The following is a 19,899-nucleotide window of genomic DNA, read 5'->3' as shown; positions in this document are numbered from 1 at the left end:
ATCAGATCATTTCTTCTTGTGCTTTTGAGTTTCTTATATACCCTGGTCATTAGCCTTGTGTCAGGGGTACAGTCTGAAGATACATACCCTGGTCATTAAGCTTGTGTCAGGGGTACAGTCTGAAGATATATACCCTGGTCATTAGCCTTGTGTCAGGGGTACAGTCTGAAAATACAGGTATTTTCTCATTCTGTAGGTTGTCTCTTCACTCTGCTGATCATTCTTTGGCTGTGCAGAAACTTTTTAACTGCTGAAATCCCATGTATCTACTTTTGCTTTTGTTTCTGCTGCTTCTTGGGGTCTTATGTATAAAATTTTTGCCTATTCCAGCATTTTGAAGTGTTTTCTCTGTTTCCTTGGAAAGTTTCATAGTTTCAGGTCCTGCATATGGGTTTTTAATTCATTTTGAGCAGACTTTGATAAATGATAATAGACAGGGGTGTAACTTCCTTCTTCTGCATGTAGATAATTCCTTTAATTGAAAGCTATCCTTTCTCCAGTGCATGCACTTAGCCTCTCTAACTGAAAGATCAGTTAGCTGTAGACACACAGATCTACTTTGAGGATCTCTATTATTCTGGGTTTTCTAGTTTCTGATATTTACTTTTTACTTTTTTTTTTTTTTAACAGGCAGAGTTAGACAGTGAGAGAGACAGAGAGAAAGGTCTTCAGCCCCCAAATGGCCACTACGGCCGGCGCGATGCACCGATCCGAAGCCAGGAGCCAGGTGCTTCTCCTGGTCTCCCATGCGGGTACAGGGCCCAAGCACTTGGGCCATCCTCCACTGCCTTCCCGGGCCACAGCAGAGAGCTGGCCTGGAAGAGGGGCGACCGGGTCAGAATCCGGCGCCCCAACTGGGACTAGAACCTGGAGCACCGGCGCCGCAGGTGGAGGATTAGCTTAGTGAGTCGCGGCGCCGCCTACTTTTTACTTCTTAGCACTTGTTTCAGCTTGAAGAATTCTCGTTACCGTATGGTGAAGGACAGGTCTGGTGGAAACAAGTTCTCTAAATCTTTGCATAGGAATGGCTTTCTCTTTCCTTCCTATCTAAAGGACAGCACTGTTGGGTACAAAATAGTATTTTCAATATTATTTCTATAGTTACAAATTTGCCAAAAACAGTAATTTATGACACAAAATAAAAATTGCTTATTTCCTCTGATAAGTGGTCATCTACGACACAAAAAATATTTTAGTTCTTATAAAGATTCACTAAAAAGAAATTCCACATAATGAATTAATTATAGAATTTCTCACAATATAGCCTATTTCAGCTATCTGATATCAAGGAAACAATTTAATATAAAGAAACACTGTTCCAAATTACAGATTTTCAATGAAAAATTTCACACAAATTCCACAATATATTTCATGCATTTTCAGGAAACATCAATAACCTTAAAAATTAAAGTATGTGCTTCTACAGAAAGTAACTGTTTACAGAGGTCAAACTGTACAGCTCAGAATGCTGTGTTTAAATATAAAATTTCTGCATATCCCTTTAATTTACCATTTTTATAAATCTGAACAATTTTTATCATATTTTTCTTCCTATTCTATAACTAGTTCTCAAAGTACATACATAGGATAATACAAACAGAAAATAATTTTTAAGTATTATTGTTTGTCCAGAGGTAATTAAAACTCAAAATTGGTAACAATCGTATATTACATTAAAATATAAAAATGTAACTATAACAGTTATTGGTATTACAAAACCATAGAAAATTCAGATATCATATATTACAACTTCACATGTAATGAAAGAAAATAATCTATTACTGTCATATAGGAATTTATTGTTTCAAGCGCTACCCAAAAACCTACAAACCTGCAACTGTCAATCATCTGGCTAAGTTTCAAAGAGAAAAAGACAAACATATCATTCCTACTGCCCTCAAAGAGTTCAAAATTCAGTGAAGGAAACAAACATAAACAGTAATAATATCCTCTGTGGTAGGAGGAAAACACAGGTCTATTCAAAATAACATCAGATCAGAAGTAGCAGCTGCTTTCCTGAGGAGGAAAGAACAAACCTCAGGAAATACATTACAAAGCAGGTGACATCTAGCTTAAAGGAAGGAATTCATTGAGAAAAGAAGTTTACAATGAAAATCATAGAGATGGACAACAGTAGGATTTAGTAGTAGTAATTTAGTACAACTAAAAAGCAGGTCAGTAGAAAGAAGAAAATTTGGACTTTGTGTTAACTGATCAGCCCCAAAGAGGAAGTGAAGGTAAGGAGGAGGCAAGATGCCCAATGATAAAGAAGCCAATTCAAAGAAATGTGACAATCAGGACGGCAAGAAGACAGTGAAGTCCAGAAAGATCTTAAGAGAGAGAAGTCACAGAATGTTCTGACTACACCAAAGGGCCAAAATCAAGAGAGATTAACAATGAGTCTCCAACAGGTAATGCAGAGACTAAGCAAGCCTTTTTTTTTTTTTTTTTAATTTATTTGACAGGCAGAGTTATAGACAGTGAGAGAGACAGAAAGATCTTCCCTCTATTGGTTCACTCCCCATATGGCTGCTACGGCCAGCGCTGCGCCAAACTGAAGCCAGGAGCCAGGTGCTTCCTCCTGGTCTCCCATGCGGGTGCAGGGGCCCAAGCACCTGGGCCATCCTCCACTGCCCTTCCGGGCCACAGCAGAGAGCTGCACTGGAAGAGGAGCAACAGGGACCAGAACCCGGTGCCCATATGGGATGCCGGTGCCGCAGGCGGAGGATTAACCAAGTGAGCCATGGCACCAGCCTCTAAGCAAGCCTTTTAACAGAGAATAATCAATGGAAAAATAAACAAAAAAAGCAGGTGGAGAATTCACTTATAGAAATAGTAAGTTTCTGATTCCAGGAGGGACATTCATGCATGGTTAGATTTAAGAACAGAGTCAGAAAGCAAATAATTAGAAATTATCTTTATAAAAATAATCATTGCATTCTCTCTTCCCTCTCTCCTATTACAAAAGATCCAGGATTGTAGGATAAAAGCTGCACACAAAGGATAGATGCCTGGTTCCTTATGTGTGAGTCCCTATCCCAACCTACCATCACCTGCTTCAGAACTGCTTGTTCATATGCTTATATTTCACATAACATCCCTTTACTTGGTTAAGCACCTCTCATAATTTGTCACTGAGAGCCAAAATCATTCCTACTCAATTCAGAGGTCCTAGTAGAAAGCGTCCTTGCTTCTCTATACTTAACTCTCCCCTAAATGTCTCGTCCACTCTCTTAGCTTTAAAAAGAATCTATGAAAGCAGGCATTGCAGCAAACCCCAATGCTCTATTTCCCACCCAGCTCCCTGCTAATGCACCTGGGAAAGCAGCAGGAGACGGCCCAAGTGCTTGGGCCCCTGCAGGCAGACCTGGAGGAAGCTCCTGGCTCCTGGCTTCAGCCTGGCCCAGCTCTGGCCATGGCAGCCATTTGGAGAACGAATCAGTGGATGGAAGATCTCTCTCTCTCTCTCTCTCTCTCTCTCTCTGTCTCTCCTTCTCTCTGTAACTCTAACTTTCAAATAAATAAAAAATAAAATAAAACAACAAAAAAAGAAGCCTTGGGATGTCTACATCACACACCAGAGCATCTAGGTTCAAGTCTCAGTTCCATTCCTGATTCCAGCTTCCTACTAATACACACCCTAGGAGGCAACAGATAATTGCTCAAGTACTTGGGTCCGTGACACCCACACAAGAAACTGTGATTAGGTCCCAGGCTCCCGGCTTTAACCTGGCCCAGCCTGAGCTGTCACAGGTACCTGGGGAATGAATCAGTGGATGGAGGATCTCTGGTATCTCTCTGACCGTTGCTGGGTCTCTTTCTCACTCTACCTTTCAAATAAATTAAATGAATAAATAATCTATGTGCTCTTGACTTGCAAACCTGAATCTTTACTTTATTCAATGAACACTGAATAGATATGACAGATAAGACTATTCAACATATTAAATACATCAAATATTTGCTGTATGAAGTTATGATAGTGCCATATCTATGTAAGAATACTGCAAAAAATACACAGAAAACAGAAAGAAAAGATTATTTTGTACCAAAGAAAGTTTAAACCCATACATATGTTTCTTTTTTTTACAATACACATTTCCCCTGAACTTTTTGAAAACATCACGTGTATAACAAATTCATTGAACAAGTAAGAGAGTTACATAAAGGCAAACAGAGACATATGGACTAACAGCAAGACCAAAGCCCAACAAGGCAGAACCGGACAAATTGCTTATTTATTCACAGATATTTCACTAAATAACTCTAAATAAACTGATTTTTAATTTGTATTTTTATTAGTGGCAAATACACTAACATAGAATTTACCATTTTAACTGCTTAAGCGTACAGTTCAGTGACACTAAGCACATTCACATTATTGTACAACCATCAGCCTTATACATTTCCAGAACCTTTGCATCATTCTATGCTGAAATGCCCATGCATTAACGATGACTCCTCACTTCTCCTGTCTACCTCCTCTCCCTACCAAGTCCCTGGAAACCACCATTCCACTTTCTGCCTCAATGAACCTAATTACTCTAGGTATCTCATATAAGTGGAACTTAAGCACATTTGTTCTTTTGTGACTGGCTTACTGCACTTAGTTTAATATCCTCAAGTTTTATCCATATATATAGCATATCTCAAAATGTCCTTCCTTTTGAAGGCTGAATAATATTCCTTCATATGTATATACTACTTCTGTTTGCCAGTTTTCCTGATAATGGGCAACTGGGTTGCTTCCACCTTTTTGGCTATTGTGAACAATACTGCCAGGAATATTGGTGTACAATTTTCTGTTGGAATTCTGCTTTCAATCCCCATATACACATATGCAGTATTTGAGATTAAATGGTAGTTTAATCTCACAGTTGTTAGTTTCAGGGCCATTGTAATACATGTCTTCTGGAAAGACTATCCATATTTCATTCTTCATGCTTGACACCCATGGAGTATAGGGGTGCAATCCACATACAAGGACCACCCAGTAAATGCTGCTACCTGTAACAGCGCAGCACTGCAGTACTAAAAGATATATGTCCCATTTTTATTATTACTAACTGACAGAATTCTTAAAACAGGAAAGATTAAAATAATGCAATGAGCACTTTTGTTATTCAGATCAACAACTCCAGACTGATTTACTCATTCTCAAATAATTAAATCATTCCATCCTATTTTCCCAAGAGATAATCTACTACTTGAGAAGACAGATGTGTTGTTTTCATCTCCCAGCAGCCCATCTCCCATCTGATAACACCTCCCTTTCCCACCAAGCAGCCACTGCACCCCCTCCACGCTCAGGTCCCGAGTGCAGGCAGCTCTGGGCTGATGCGCAGGTGAGCTAGCCCTGAGCAATCCTGCTCCGAGGGATGCAGTCAAGGCAACTGCAGCACACAGCACACTGGAGCGACATTCAGTCCTGGAGCTTCTGCTGGAACTTTCAGGAAAGAGTGGCTTTTTAACTGCCAAACCTAGACCACTAACGGCCATACTGCTGCCATGTCCCAAGAAGGACCAAGCTCAGAGAAGCTTACATGGAAAAAGGAGATCAGATGCTCAAGATGAGACAGCATGCGAAGCTCTGGCTGTCTCATATGTCTGGCTATTTCCTGAAAATTTCAATAATGAGTCAATAAATCTCACCCCCCTTACTTGCTAGTCCTAATGTGTAGGGTTTCACATTCAATTAGTTTCAGCCCATATCCTTTAAATCTTAGTTCTATCAATGATAACTTTAACAACTCCCCAAGGCCCATCTGTATCCAAATTAAAATATCCACTGTGACTATACATATAAAAAAAAAAATCCAGTGTAAGAAGTCTATACTGATAAATATATTATTTCAGAATCTCAAAGTTATTGTCCCCGAAATGACTGCCCATCTGGAAAACATACGGCTTTTGGAAAATTAGAGTACAAAATCAATATCCGCACTAACAAATGAACAGCTTCACCGACAAAAATGTAAACATATTTACAAAAAGATACAGGAAGAAATTCGTTTTTATTAAACCTGCAGAAACAAAATACCTTTACCCGTATTTTATAAAAGATTATACAAAGAAAATCATTACAACTAATAGAATAAGAGTGTAAAGAAACACAGAGCTAATGCAACATACAGTAGAAAAGATTTGCTTTAATTTTTTTTCCAATGGCACAAAATATCACTGAAGAATTTATGCAAAAATATACTTATGTTCATTTGCTACTAGAAAGAATTCCAGAGCCTCTCAGAGGTTCTCAGAGCTGCAAGCATTCTTTGGTTAATGGCAACATGACTCCAATCTCTGCTCCTTGCTCTCCTGCCTTCTCCTTCTCCGTGTAGGCAGAATGCCCATCTGCCCCTCTCTCACTAGCAGAGCTGTGATTGCACTTTCGGTCCACCTGATTAATTCAGAGTAACACCCATCTCAAAGTCCTCAATGCAGTCATAGCTGCAAAGTCTTTGGTGCTATGCGGTAACATGTACAGGTTCCAGGGATTCTGATGTAGATATCTTCTATGGGGCCACTGCTCAGCCCACCACCAATATCTTAAGCTATAGTCCTGCCAAAAAGGCTAAGAATTTGGAAGCTATTTACATCTCATGTCCTCCCAGCAATTATTTCCACAATGTTCTCCATTCATACAAGCAATAGCAAAGAAAAAAAAAAAAAAACCTCCAATTTCACTGTATTTAACACAAAATGGAATCATTAAAACTATAATAAGAAAATCTGTAGTAAGCAAAAGCCCTAAGAAGTGACTCTTCTTAGACAAATTTAAAATACTATTCCTTGAAACTACGAGTTTTTATTGTGATAATTCACTTTGTTCCAAAGTTTAACATTAACTTAAGATTTACCTCCAGATCCTAACTGCTTGTAGAATCTGTACTCCAAATGCAGCTGTGGTGCTCTCGATTTCATGGGCTCCTAATTTAAAAAAAAAAAAAAAAAAGTTACCAAGAGAACTAAGCCCCACTTTAAAATGTATTAAATTCGGGTGTCAACTCTTCTATAATATTCCATCAAGATTCTTTGTATCTCTGAAAGACGACCAATATAAAAATCAACTAAATGTTCACAGTAAAATAAACTGAGGACATTCGTAAACGTACATAAGGTTAAGGAGCTAAGCATGAGGTTAGGAACAAGCAGGAAGGAATTCTTATGTTTAAATTTGTGAAGAAAAATACACTTGTACCTTGGTAACTAAGGAAATGGTGCCAGTAACACTGTAACTGCTGTTCCCAGGAAATCACCTGTGAACTGTTTACTTTTTTAATTTCAAAGACAGAGTGAGAGACACAGAAAAAGCTCCCACCTGCTAGTTCACTCCCCAGATGCACACAGTACCCCCAGATAGCCGCCAGGTGGGAACTCAATCCAGGTCTTCCAAGTGCAAGGCAGGTTCCCCTTATTTGAAACACAATCACTGCCTCCCACAGAGTGCATTGGTAGGAAGCTACAGTCAGTAGCCAAAACATGTATTGAATGTAAGTAACTCCTATGTGGATGCAGCATCTCCACCAGTGTCTTAACCCTAGCCTAATGCCTAACACTCAACAGCATGTCTTTTTTAAAAAAAATTATTCATTTTTTTGAAAGAGCAACAGAGAATGATGAGAGAGAGACAGAGAAGGGGGGGAGGGGAGAAAAGAGGAGGGGAAGGGAGAGAAGAGGAGGGCAGGGGAAAGGAGAAATGAGCTATTCCAATCTGCTGGTTCATTCATCAAATGCTCACAACAGCAGACATGGGCCAGGCCAAAGTGAGAAACCAGAAATCCCATCTTGGTTTCTTATGTGGATGGCAAGAGCCCTAGCACTTGGGCAGGATGCTGGATGGGAGGCAGAGCAGCTGGGATTCAAACCAGCATCTCAATATGGGATGCCAGCATCAGAAGGGGTGGCTTAACCTACTGTGCCTCAACTGAAATGCATACACCTGATGTGAAGGTTCTAGGTTAAAGCAAAGTCATAGAAAACAAAGAACAAAAATGGTGATATGGAAATTCAGATATTTTTTAAGTTTTTTTTTTTTGAGTTGTAACTTACATGCAATAGAACACACAGTTCCTAATTGTCAGATCCATGAGCTCTGTAAACTGCACATGTCCTACAAACACTACAGAGCATAGCCACCACCCCTCCCTCAGAGGTGATGGCTTCTGAATGTAAACACATTTGAATCAGTTCTTCCTGATGTTGGATGCCATCTAAATGATATTATGCAGTATATGTGCAAGGTGTTCGGCGCATAACAAATGGACATGGTTTGAAGCTGATCCTAGCCAGGACCGGGAGAAAGGCCACTCAACTTTTGCAGGTAGAGGGGTTTGTCTGTAGAGAAATTCTGAATAATCATACAACATTAAGTGGAGGAGAGAGAGGACCATCAGTACACACAGGTTGGGAGTAGAGACATTGATGTTAGAGTAGAGGCTATAATTATAAAGGAATGAGACCCAAGTGGGCTAGACAGGGTCTAGAACAAAGAACAGAGTCATTATTAGAGGACCCAAGAAAGGTGCTGTGTAAGCCACAAATAAGTTCTCCGATTGAGAGACAAATAGAAACTGACAGAAGGGGCTTGATAATAATCTGGTGGGCTTTAGGCCTTGTAAGTTAAGAGGCCCAGACCTATCTATCCCTTCACATGGGGTACATCCTAAGGGAGGTGTGAATCTCCTTGGGGAAGGCACCCTGTTGACTTCCATTACCTATCTGGCCTGGGAGGAGAGCTGGCCAGGTAAAGGCAGGTGGCAACTCTAACGGGAAATTTACAGTTCTGCCTGCAATGTTGCTGCCCCTACTTGGCCGTCCCCTTGGCTGAGGTGGTCACTTTGGAAGCTGGTCTGAGTGAAGGGTTTTTCAGCTTAGAGCCAGCAAGATCTGTGGCTCTGACCTGGGCATCCTTTGACTCCAGGGCAGGTCCACTTCCAGTGATCCAACTCTTGGCTGGCAGAGCTGCCAGGGCTCTTCATAAGCTGACTTCTGCTGAAGCCCAAGCTTACCACATCGAAAGCCATGGAGGTGGACTGGCCTGTTGGGTCTCTATGAGGGCAGATCACTGTACAGAACAGCCATTAATAGGCCTGCCACCTATCTTTACATTTCTGATGCCTGGCTTTCTTTTCCTCCTGATTTTTGTTGAAGCAGACCAGAGGATGCAAGTCACGGGGGTGCTCAGTCCATCTCTGATTTTTGTGGCCTGAACTAGAAGTCTGCAGTCACGGGCAGGTCTGACAGTGCTTTCTCTGAGGTAGACATGCTCATGGGGAGAGCTATGTCCTCGCTTCAAAACTTTCTTTCCCTTTGTGTGGTCTGTGTGGGGAGCAACTGGGACTAGACTAAGTTACTGGAATTAAGACTTATTCTATGCATCTGCTCTCCCACAATATGGCGCTGAGAAGGGAGGAAACAGCTTCTACACAGCTGCCTCCAGTTCAACCAATAAACAGCAGGACCTGCTCCTGATTGCAGGAGAGCAGCGTACTCGGCGTGTGGGTAGCAGAGTTGGGATTGGTGGAAGAGGACTATAAAGGAGGAGAGAGACAACATGCACCAGGAACATCTATCTGAAGGAACACCTGCGCAGCCCCCGAGAGAGAGCCGGCCGGCGGTGTGACGCTCCCCCGCGGAAGTGGGGAAAGTGGCAGGGGGGCCCGCCCTTCCACGGAGGTGGAAGGGTCGGCAGCCAACCCGGGAAGAACCAGCAGCAAACCCGGGGAGGGCCGAGCAGTCGAAAGAACAGCGCAGGGTCCTGTGTCGTTCCTCCACGAAGACGGGGAGCGACAGTCTGAAAGGGAGGTCTTGCCTGTTCACTGTGCCCATGGCGAAGTAAATCTAGCTGTGAAATTATAATTTAAGCTCTCATTTTGGCTATGTTATTATTACAGAAAATGTTAGCTATCCCTTTTATAAGATCTAAAAATCAAATTGTGCGTCTTGGAGAGTCCTTCAGAATAGAATTAGTTTCCTACCTCGAAGAGAATAGAGAAATGAGAGAACAAGCTGGACTTAGAATAGAGAAATGGGGGTGCCAGTCCCAGATCACTTACTGACAATAGCAATATCAAATGAAAACTTAGAAAGCAGTTTCAATCATTAGATAACAACTTAGGAAAACATTTACCAGAAGGTCTAATGCCTTCTATAAATTTTAAGAATCCATCAAACAATCCTCACAAGGGTCCAGAGACCCCCCCCCGCCCATTTCTTCTCTTCTATGAAATCCTCTCATTACCTGGTTAATGCCACTCAGGATCATTGGTTGCTATTCTCACCCTGACTTGTATACTACAGTGTCTAGTTAAGTGTTTACAGCAGGTGATAATGAAACGAATCAAGGCCTTCAGCAACCAGGTGGTCAACCAAATGCTGCTACAGGGATATACTTGGCTACCCACCCAGGAGACAGTGGCTTGAGACATCGCCCCATGCCAGCGAAGAGTACCTCACCGTCCCCAATCAGCAGGAAGTAGCCAGAGAGACTCATCATCGCCGCCTTTCCTATCATCAAAAGGTCGGGATGGTAGCTTTGGAATCCACAAGGAGAGAAGGCCTATACTTCTGGGAATGGAGAGTCCCTATCTGTACTTCCGGGGAAGAAAAGTCCTTGTCAAGGTCCCCACGGGTGCCTAAAGGTCAACCAATGAGGATCAGACCTGCCTCAACCTTTAACCTCCACGCCCTGAATCTATAAAAGGAGCTCTCCCAATCTCTGACGCGCGACTTCCCCGGCCCCCGCTCTGTTGCTCTGTTGGGACCTGGGAACCTCGCCCGGGAGCGGAATTCCAATAAAAGCTTGTGAATTAATTGATTCATCTGCCTGGGAAGATTTGTTAAAGCGCCGGACACCTTGCAATATGTTTTACAAATGTGTCTGAGATGCATACAGACACAAAGACATGAATAGAAGCACAGAGCTCATATGTTATAAATAATATTAAATAGTGAAAATATCTGCAAGAAACAGAAAACTACAACAGGCTAACAAAATTTAAGGAAGAACCAACAAGAAAGGATAACATGGTAATAAGAAATTAAAAAAAAAAGAACACTGAAAAATAAATAACTAAATCAGAAACTTAGTTTGCCAGAAGATTAACATAACAGAAGAGAAAGTGTGGAAACTAGAAGGTAGCCACAAAAATTACACATAAAGAAAATGAATGATGGTGCCAGCATTGTGTCACAGTAAGTAAGGCCTCCACCTGCAAGGCCAGCATACCACTTGGGCATCACTTTCAGTCTCAACTGTTCCACTTTCATTCCAGCTGTCTGCTATAGCCTGGAAAAAGCTGCAGAAGGTGACCCAAGGGCCTGGGCTCCTGCCCCATGTGGGAGACCTGGAGGAAACTCCAAACTCCTGGTTTTTGACCTAGCCCAGCCCTGGCCATTGCAGCCATTTGGGGAATGGAACAGTGAATCAAAGGTTTCTCTCTCTTTCTCTGGTTCTTTCTCGCTCGCTCTCTCTGTCTCTCCCTCTCTCTAATACTGCCTTTCGAATAAATAAATAAATCTTTCTAAAAATAAAAACACAGAACACATATATGAAAGATTACAGGCCGGCGCTGCGGCTCAATAGGCTAATCCTCCACCTAGCGGCGCCGGCACACCAGGTTCTAGTCCTGGTCGGGGCGCCGGATTCTGTCCCGGTTGCCCCTCTTCCAGGCCAGCTCTCTGCTGTGGCCCGGAAAGGCAGTGGAGGATGGCCCAAGTGCTTGGGCCCTGCACCCCATGGGAGACCAGGAGAAGTACTTGGCTCCTGCCTTCAGATCAGTGTGGTGCGCCAGCCACAGCACGCCAGCCGTGGCGGCCATTGGAGGGTGAACCAACAGCAAAAGGAAGACCTTTCTCTCTGTCTCTCTCTCTCTCACTGTCCACTCTGCCTGTCAAAAAAAAAAAAAAAAAAAACAGGAAGACCTTTATCTCTGTCTGTCTCACTGTCCACTCTGCCTGTCAAAAAAAAAAAAAAAAGAAAGAAAGAAAGATTACAGACTTATGACAATACAGCAAGAAGGTCTAATATGCATCTCAGGATAACAGTCTCAGGAGGACAGGGGAAAGAAGGTGAGCAGAGGTAGGAACCAAAGAAATAATTTCTATGAATACTGAAGAACTGATGATGATGATAAACCATAGATTGAAGAAAAACATGAATCCCAAACAGAATAACTAAAAAGAAATGGATACTAACACACACAGACCAACAGCAGACTTCTGATAAGCAACTAGGAAGTTCTCACTGGGAAACCAATCATCATAAAGATTACTATAAAATAGGAGCCGGCGCTGTGGCACAGTGGGATAACGCCCTGGCCTGAAACGCCGGCATCCCATATGGGTGCCAGTTCGAGACCCGGCTGCTCCACTTCTGATCCAGCTTTCTGCTATGGCCTGGGAAAGCAATAGAAGATGGCCCAAGTCCTTCGGCCCCTGCACCCACGTGGGAGACCGGGAAGAAGCTCCTGGCTCCTGGCTTCGAATTGGCGCAGCTCCAGCCATTGCGGCCAACTGGGGAGTGAACCAGCAGATGGAAGACCTCTCTCTCTCTCTCTCTGCCCCTCCTCTCTCTGTGTAACTCTTTCAAATAAATAAATAAATCTTTTAAAAAAAAAAGATTACTATAAAATAAAGCAAGGATCCTAGTTCTTGACAGGCAGGATAGTACAGCAGTTAACAGCGCAGACACTGAAACTAAACTGTACTAGGTTTGAATTCAAAAAACACTACTTATTTGCTTAGCTGTGTGATATTCAGCAAGTTACTTAATGTATCTATACTCTTCAGTTCTCTCATCTATAAAATAAGGTTAAAATTTTATCTTTCTCAAAATATGTATAAAGTAATTAAAACGGTATCATCTGCAAAGGGCTTTATTGCCCACAATTTTTCAGTTAACTACCAAAAGTACATAAACTGAATATGTAATAAAAAGATGCCCACTTTTGCAATCACAAGTGAAATTATGTATCTAACTTATTCAATCAATAATATTCCCCAGATTAAAAATAGAGACCCAGATCTGACTCAAGTGAGTCACTTCAACTTGATTCCAGCACCTTCCTAGTAGTAAAATTTTACTACACTACAATATACTACACTACAACAACAGTCACCTTACTCCAGCTGACATTTTCATCACTCATGAAAACCAGTTACTAAGTAACTGCACACAGCAAGATATGAGAATGGTGGATGAGGTCAAAACCACAAACTACCCTGAAACAAACCTTCAAACTGAACCAGAGTAAAATTAAATAAATGTGAAAATCTTTAAAAGAGATGACAAAGCTGAAAACAGTCACAGGAAATCTGCTCTCTGAACACCATGTTATCAAACACTGCCTTCACTTGTACCAACATAGAAAAATTAGATTCCACTGAGAGTATACAAAAGTAATATTTCTAACTCATTACTTTGGTTGCAGGCTGTGCACAAAATTATATGCTTACAAACACATAAAATTCATTCAAATAAAAACATAACAGGGAAACGCAAACTAACAAACTACAGTCCAACAGTTCATGGAGTTTTCTGAACTTCCAGCATATGCTTTGGATGACTCTGAGCAGACCATGACTACAGAACACACTGCATCCTCCAATCCTAGTCAGAGCTGACTCACACACAAGACCTACTCCCGGGAGTGGAGCGCCTCTCTGCAGGCTCCTCCATCAGTAACAGGATACACCCACTGCCACACTTCCATCCTGGCACTTCCACCCACCCCAGTGCTGCGCAGTATCTAAACTCAAGACCACTGGCCTAGAAGATGGGAAAAGGAAGAATTCCAAAGAAATGAAAGCGAGCAACACCGGTTCAAACACTGTCAACCCCTGTATCCTGGGCTGCTTTATCAATATTCATACACACTCCCTTTGTCCTGATGTCACACACATGAAGGAAGCTTGTAATTTTCACATGGCTCTCTAAGTAGATCAGACTACAGAAGAACACACTTTATTTTGCCTCATCATAATTAGAAATTTAACTCTTTTCCTGAATACTTACTAAATCCCTGAGCACTGGACTGTGAACTGATTATTGTGAAAGAATACCATGAATCCACCCATCAGAAACATGGCAGTCTTGGTGGGATCACTCACCCAGACTTTGCGTCAGAAAGCCAAGGATCAGCCCTTACAACACTGACTTATCTAGGAAAAGCCCAGCTGGAACTCAAATGTCATCCAGCCAGGCTCTCCCCATGTTACCACAACACCTGCTGTGCATCTTTATTTCCCAGTGAAAATAAACAGTAATTACTTCACTGACACTGGGCCTACATTCACAGACATTTAAAACTGAGTAGCACAGTTTCTTCACTTCATCTCAAAAGGTATTCTATTCTCTCTCACTTGCCCCTTCCTCTACTGGTGCCTCTTTTAATTCACATCACCCTACTATCTGAGCTTGTAAGGGCACAAACATTGACAAAAGCAGGACAAATGGGAAAATCAAGCCGGCAAGCCAGAGAGAAAATATGTCCCTGAACAAAGTACATCACAGAAAAACAATCCCTGGGCCCGGTTAATCCCACAGATCTCTCTGCTGCACAACTGCCATGCTGGCCACGTAGGACTTCAGAACAATCGCACAGGAGTTCGCTTTCCCTGCTACCCCAACCCATATCCAGGACTTCTGAAGCCCTGGGTGCCAAGCAATGGCCAACCATACCACCAGAAAAAGAAATCAGAGAAAGTTCTTGGAAATATGTTTTTAGAAGATGCAATCCTAAGTCAAAAGGACCACACTGCAGTGTCCAAATGGTTGAATCACAGAGAGGTACTGCTTTTTAATTTTCACAAAATTAAAAACGTATCCCTTAATCAAAAAAATAATGCCCAAATTCACAAACTGAAGTCTACAATACTGGCCAAGTACAAAGACTGATTTTTGTGGCAGAGAAAATCATCAACATCCTACCTGCATGTGAAGAGCAGAATGATGTGAAGAAGCTAATTAGCAAAACATCAGTTATGCACATCATTTTCCCTTTTAAGGAAATAACAAGGAACCAATTAAGGAAAAAGAAACATAAACTTACCAGTTTAATTGCCACATATTCATTTGTGTATAAATTTTTCCCTTGAAAAAGAAAGAAAAAAAGTCAGATTTTGTCAGTAATTAATTTTTAAAGATATAATATGTAAAATTATGCTTTTGGAGGAAAGAGCACATAATATATTGAAGTGAAGCATACGTTTTTGCTTCTAACTATTCAGCAACAATAGTCTTTACTGAGGAAATATTTAATTTCATGATCAACTCCGTGTTGTATTTAGTATTTCATCTAGTTTCAGAGCAGAAAGTGATACTAACAAATACACAGATGGAAACACACTGATTTTTTGTACCACTGTATTCAAATAAGAAAGTAATCAACAGTCAAACACATGTTAAGTGAACTGTGAAACCAAAACTCCTACCTAAAAACAGAAATACAAAATTTCTTTCCTGACCATCATTTCATGTTAACTTCTTCGTTATTATGGGATACAATCTTATTAGGGTTCATGTTTAATCTAGTACATATAGCAAACACGGCATACATTTAAAATAAAATGAAATCATAGAGCCAGCACAGTGGTATAGTGTAGCTTAAGACGCTGCCTGCAACACTGGCATCCCATTCGGTTGCCAGTTCCGGTCCCAGGTACTTCAATTCCCATTCCACTTCCCTGGTTTGAGTTCCAGGACCCTGGCTTCAGCCTGGCCCAGCCCCAGCCGTTGCAGCCATTTGGAGAGTAAACCAGCAGAGCTCTCTCTGTCTCTCCCTCTCTCTGTAACTCTGGCTTTCACCTGGATAAAGAAAACTTCTTGTAAAAAAATACTATGAATAAAGAGAAAACCGTTACTCACTAATGAGCGCTGATAAATTATTTAACCTCTTTGAGGGAAAAAAGAATTATTTGTGGCTCATCTCACACCCAAATTAATTGCAAGTATTTTAAGAGTTAAATATATGCTATAAAGTAAGAAAAACTTTTTATCATCCCAAGACAGGGAGTAATTTCTGAGCATTACAGGATATAAAAAAGATCCAATTTTTAAACAAATTTGGTTGGAAATTTTCAACTTCTGGAATGCTGAAAAAATAGACCATATTTCAGAAAGAACAAGTGAATGACAAACCAGAATAGAGATTTAATATCATGAACATGTAAAAGATTCCCATGAATTATAGTAATCTGTGGCAATGTTAAATCAACTTTAATGCAGAAAAGTCCAGCGTGTCAACATCTGTAGCCTAAGCAAAAAACTACAGGGAATTTTGGAAGAAATAACAACTTAATAAATATATAAATTAATATGTTTCTTTATAAGTATATTCAAAAGAATGAAAATGAGGAGTAGTACAACTTGGTATTTCTGAATTTCTAACATTTTTCCAACATGTATTATATTTTATATTAAATAAAAATAGATCAATGAAACGTTTTTTAAGACTGGAACTAACTGGCCCTGGTCATAGTGGTAACAGAACACGGGGTGGGCAGCAGCAGCTTTCACACTCGTGTTTCTGCACACGGCAGCTGCCGGATGGTGGTAACACCTCCCAGCAGAACCTCAGCCTCACACAATCGCCACCACTGGACAACAGTGTTTCTTCATATCCATATCATAACACTTCTCTGAATTTTGTCATTTTACACAAAAATGAGCAAAAACAGAGTGAAGATAAAAAAAAAAAAACAAGCATTCTTACTAATGCTAAGGCCTAAAATCTCACAAATTCAATACAGTTGGCACAAAGATGGAACTCCACGCCAGTACAAAGGGTGGGAAACATTAATCTCTACCCAAGTACTCACCGAACTTATCAAATATAATAAAGACTGTTTCATATTTTTGTTGATTAGTTCACCATATAAGCACACCGTCATTTACATTTCCAAAGATCCACTTTGTAGGAAGATTCAGGTATCCCCTAATAAGCTTACAGTGAGTAAAGATACTTACAATGAGGAACGTAATCTTGAGGAACTGTTATCTAACTAACAAATGAATAACTCTGGTTTTGAGTTCAAAGATGGAATTTCTGTTTCATCAAGACATTATCATCTTTTCATAACTGTTTTGTTTATCTTCATTATTCACAAGTATGCAGGGGAAAAATTCACAAGATGTTACATTAAATATGGACTCCACAAATCCAAACACATCAAATGCTTTTAAAAGTATTATTTTTATAGCTCTTACATAATTTGGTATCTACCTTTTAGGTCACAGCATACAGTGCTAAATTCAGTGCCGGCACTGTGGTGTAGCGGGTAGAACCACCGCCTGCATTGTGGGCATCCCAGATGGACGCCAGTTCAAGTCCCAGATGCTCTACTTCCAATCCAGCTCCCTGATAATGCACCTGGGAAAGCAGAAGGCTTGAGCCTCTGCACCCACATGGAAGAACTTGCAAGACACTCCTGGCTTTGGACTGGCCCAGCTCCAGTCTTGCAGCCATTTGGGAAGTAAACCAGTGGATAAAAGAGCATCTCTCTCTCTACCTCTCCATCTCTCTCTCTCTCTCTCTCTAACTCTGTTTTTCAAATAAATAAATCAATCAAGTGCTAAATCTTTTTTTTTTTTTTTTTTTTTTTTTTTTTTGACAGGCAGAGTGGACAGTGAGAGAGAGACAGAGAGAGAAAGGTCTTCCTTTTGCCGCTGGTTCACCCTCCAATGGCCGCCGCTGCAGCCGGCGCACCGCGCTGATCCTGGCAGGAGCCAGGAGCCAGGTGCTTTTCCTGGTCTCCCATGGGGTGCAGGGCCCAAGCACCTGGGCCATCCTCCACTGCACTCCCTGGCCATAGCAGAGAGCTGGCCTGGAAGAGGGGCAACCGGGACAGAATCCGGCGCCCCAACCGGGACTAGAACCCGGTGTGCCGGCGCCGCAAGGTGGAGGATTATCAAGTGCTAAATCTTAAAAGCATCTTCTATTTTTGAACATTCAAGATAATGGGAGTCACAGTTATATACATGAACAAAGATTAAACACAAATGTATTTTCATCATTTAGCATAGCCATAGCCTCACACAGTTAGCCTTCAATGAGTGTGTGTTTCACACACAAACAAATGATGCACAAACTATGTGTGTGTATGGTATGGTTGAGAGGGAGGGAATATGGGTGCGGAGGGAATCACATTCAAACAAGTCTCCAAGAGGTCTGGGGCCAGTTAACCCAAGTTTTAATCCAATTTCAAAAGACATGTCTAGTAGCACATACTGCGACATTGAACTTCAAATGACACTTTCACCCATGTTGTGGTACTGAAGTGATAATCATGTTCTTCAGAAACTATGTAAGCTCATGTATTTATAGCAGGGTCTCCTAATTGTCCATCGATACCCACTGTCCCCTTCGTTTGAATACCCACGTTTGAAAATGGCTGCAGCTAGAGGCAGCATTTCCCAGCCTCTCTCTCAGTTCCGCGTGGCCAGGTGATTGAGTTCTGGCCTGGGTGGACTTGAGCTAGACCACTCCCCACTCCCAGGAATGTCTCTTCTTGCCAGCTGGGAGATGGCAAAAAATGGAGCAATCACGCGGCACAGACTGAGTCACACATTAAGAATACAGAGGTCCCATGGCTGGCGCCGCGACTCACTAGGCTAACCCTCCGCCTGCAGCGCCGGTACTCCGGGTTCTAGTCCCAGTTGCTCCTCTTCCAGTCCAGCTCTCTGCTGTAGCCTGGGAAGGCAATGGAGGATGGCCCAAGTGCTTGGGCCCTGCACCCGCATGGGAGACCAGGAGGAAGTGCCTGGCTCCTGGGTTCGGATCGGCGCAGCGCACCAGCCGTAGCAGCCATTTGGGGGGTTAATCACCTAAAGGAAGACCTTTCTCTGTCTCTTTCTCTCAACTGTCTAACTGTGCCAGAAAAGACAGACAGACAGACAGACAGACAGAAAGACAGACAGACAGAAAGGAGGGAGGGAAGGAAGGAAGGAAGGAAGGAAGGAAGGAAGGAAGGAAGGAAGGAAGGATCGATCCAGAGGACCCAGAAGCCATGAATGCTCTCCTTCTGGTCTGTGTTACATTAGAAAAAAATGAACTTTTCAATAACAACCACTATCCTGGGAACTTTCTGTTAGAACTTCAGGTTCTTTACTTCTTTACTTAGCTATTTCTTCATGTAAGTTTTATAATACCCTTCAGTTAGAAACAACAGAAAACCTATACACATTAAAATGAAGAACACAGCCAAATCTGCCCATGTATTTGATGTTTTATTGAATGGCCTGCAGAATTCTGAACAAAACAGTTCTCCAGTACATACAACAAAATAAGTAGGGTTACGAGCTATACAGCAATAGAAAGAGAAGCAACAAAAATGAGAAGTTGGGCAAACTCCTGAAGCAGAGTTAATTGTGTCCAAATTTGTAACGGCTTATTTCAGATATGGCGATTCCTAAATAACATGCACCACTCCTGCTCAGCGTTCTCTGGGTGATGACCAGTCAGGTGTAGCACAAGAGGACGCAGAAAAGGCCCCAGTGCCCCAGTCTCACAGCTCTAAAGCGACGGAGTGGCACTGCAGGCCACACAGGGTCACCGAGACAACAGCAGGTGTTAGTTAGGGAGGCAGAGAACGGGAGCACCAGGAGGGCTTCGGCGAGGCCTTTACCAGAGACTCCACGGCAAGGCAAGGCAGGATACAACAAACAGCGGGGGGCCAGCTAGCTGGACTAGCTCAGTGACCAGTGCGCTAGAGAGGTGGTCCCCACCTGCCTGCTGCCTGGTCCTGAAATGGTGTACTGACCAGGGAGAGGCCGTGTGCTGATGAGCTGGTTGGCTGCATATCAAACATGTGCACGCAGCATCATCCTCTGCTGTCTCTAGGAACTGGCAGATCCCAGAAGGGGCCAGGTGTTCTAGCCAGAAAGGTTTTTTTAAGACGTCT

At 42.0% G+C, this 19,899-nt stretch overlaps 1 protein-coding gene across 24 annotated transcripts in view; it reads right to left on the bottom strand.

The window, feature by feature from the left end:
- Positions 1–19,899, bottom strand: part of CSNK1G3 (casein kinase 1 gamma 3) — a 137,265-nt gene that overhangs the window by 75,913 nt on the left and 41,453 nt on the right. For all 24 annotated transcript variants that reach the window (XM_051843350.3, XM_070076050.2, XM_089334887.1 and 21 more), the window contains 2 exons: positions 15,051–15,091; positions 6,858–6,927 (listed from right to left, as the gene is read on the bottom strand). In XM_051843350.3, the coding sequence (XP_051699310.1) occupies positions 6,858–6,927; positions 15,051–15,091 (111 nt within the window). The remainder of the gene's footprint in view (positions 1–6,857; positions 6,928–15,050; positions 15,092–19,899) is intronic.

This window comes from Oryctolagus cuniculus, chromosome 6 (assembly GCF_051225735.1).
Source record: "Oryctolagus cuniculus isolate XC-2025 breed Fujian yellow rabbit chromosome 6, ASM5122573v1, whole genome shotgun sequence".
Classification (NCBI taxonomy): domain Eukaryota; kingdom Metazoa; phylum Chordata; class Mammalia; order Lagomorpha; family Leporidae; genus Oryctolagus; species Oryctolagus cuniculus.
This window is presented reverse-complemented; position numbering and strand designations above follow the sequence as displayed.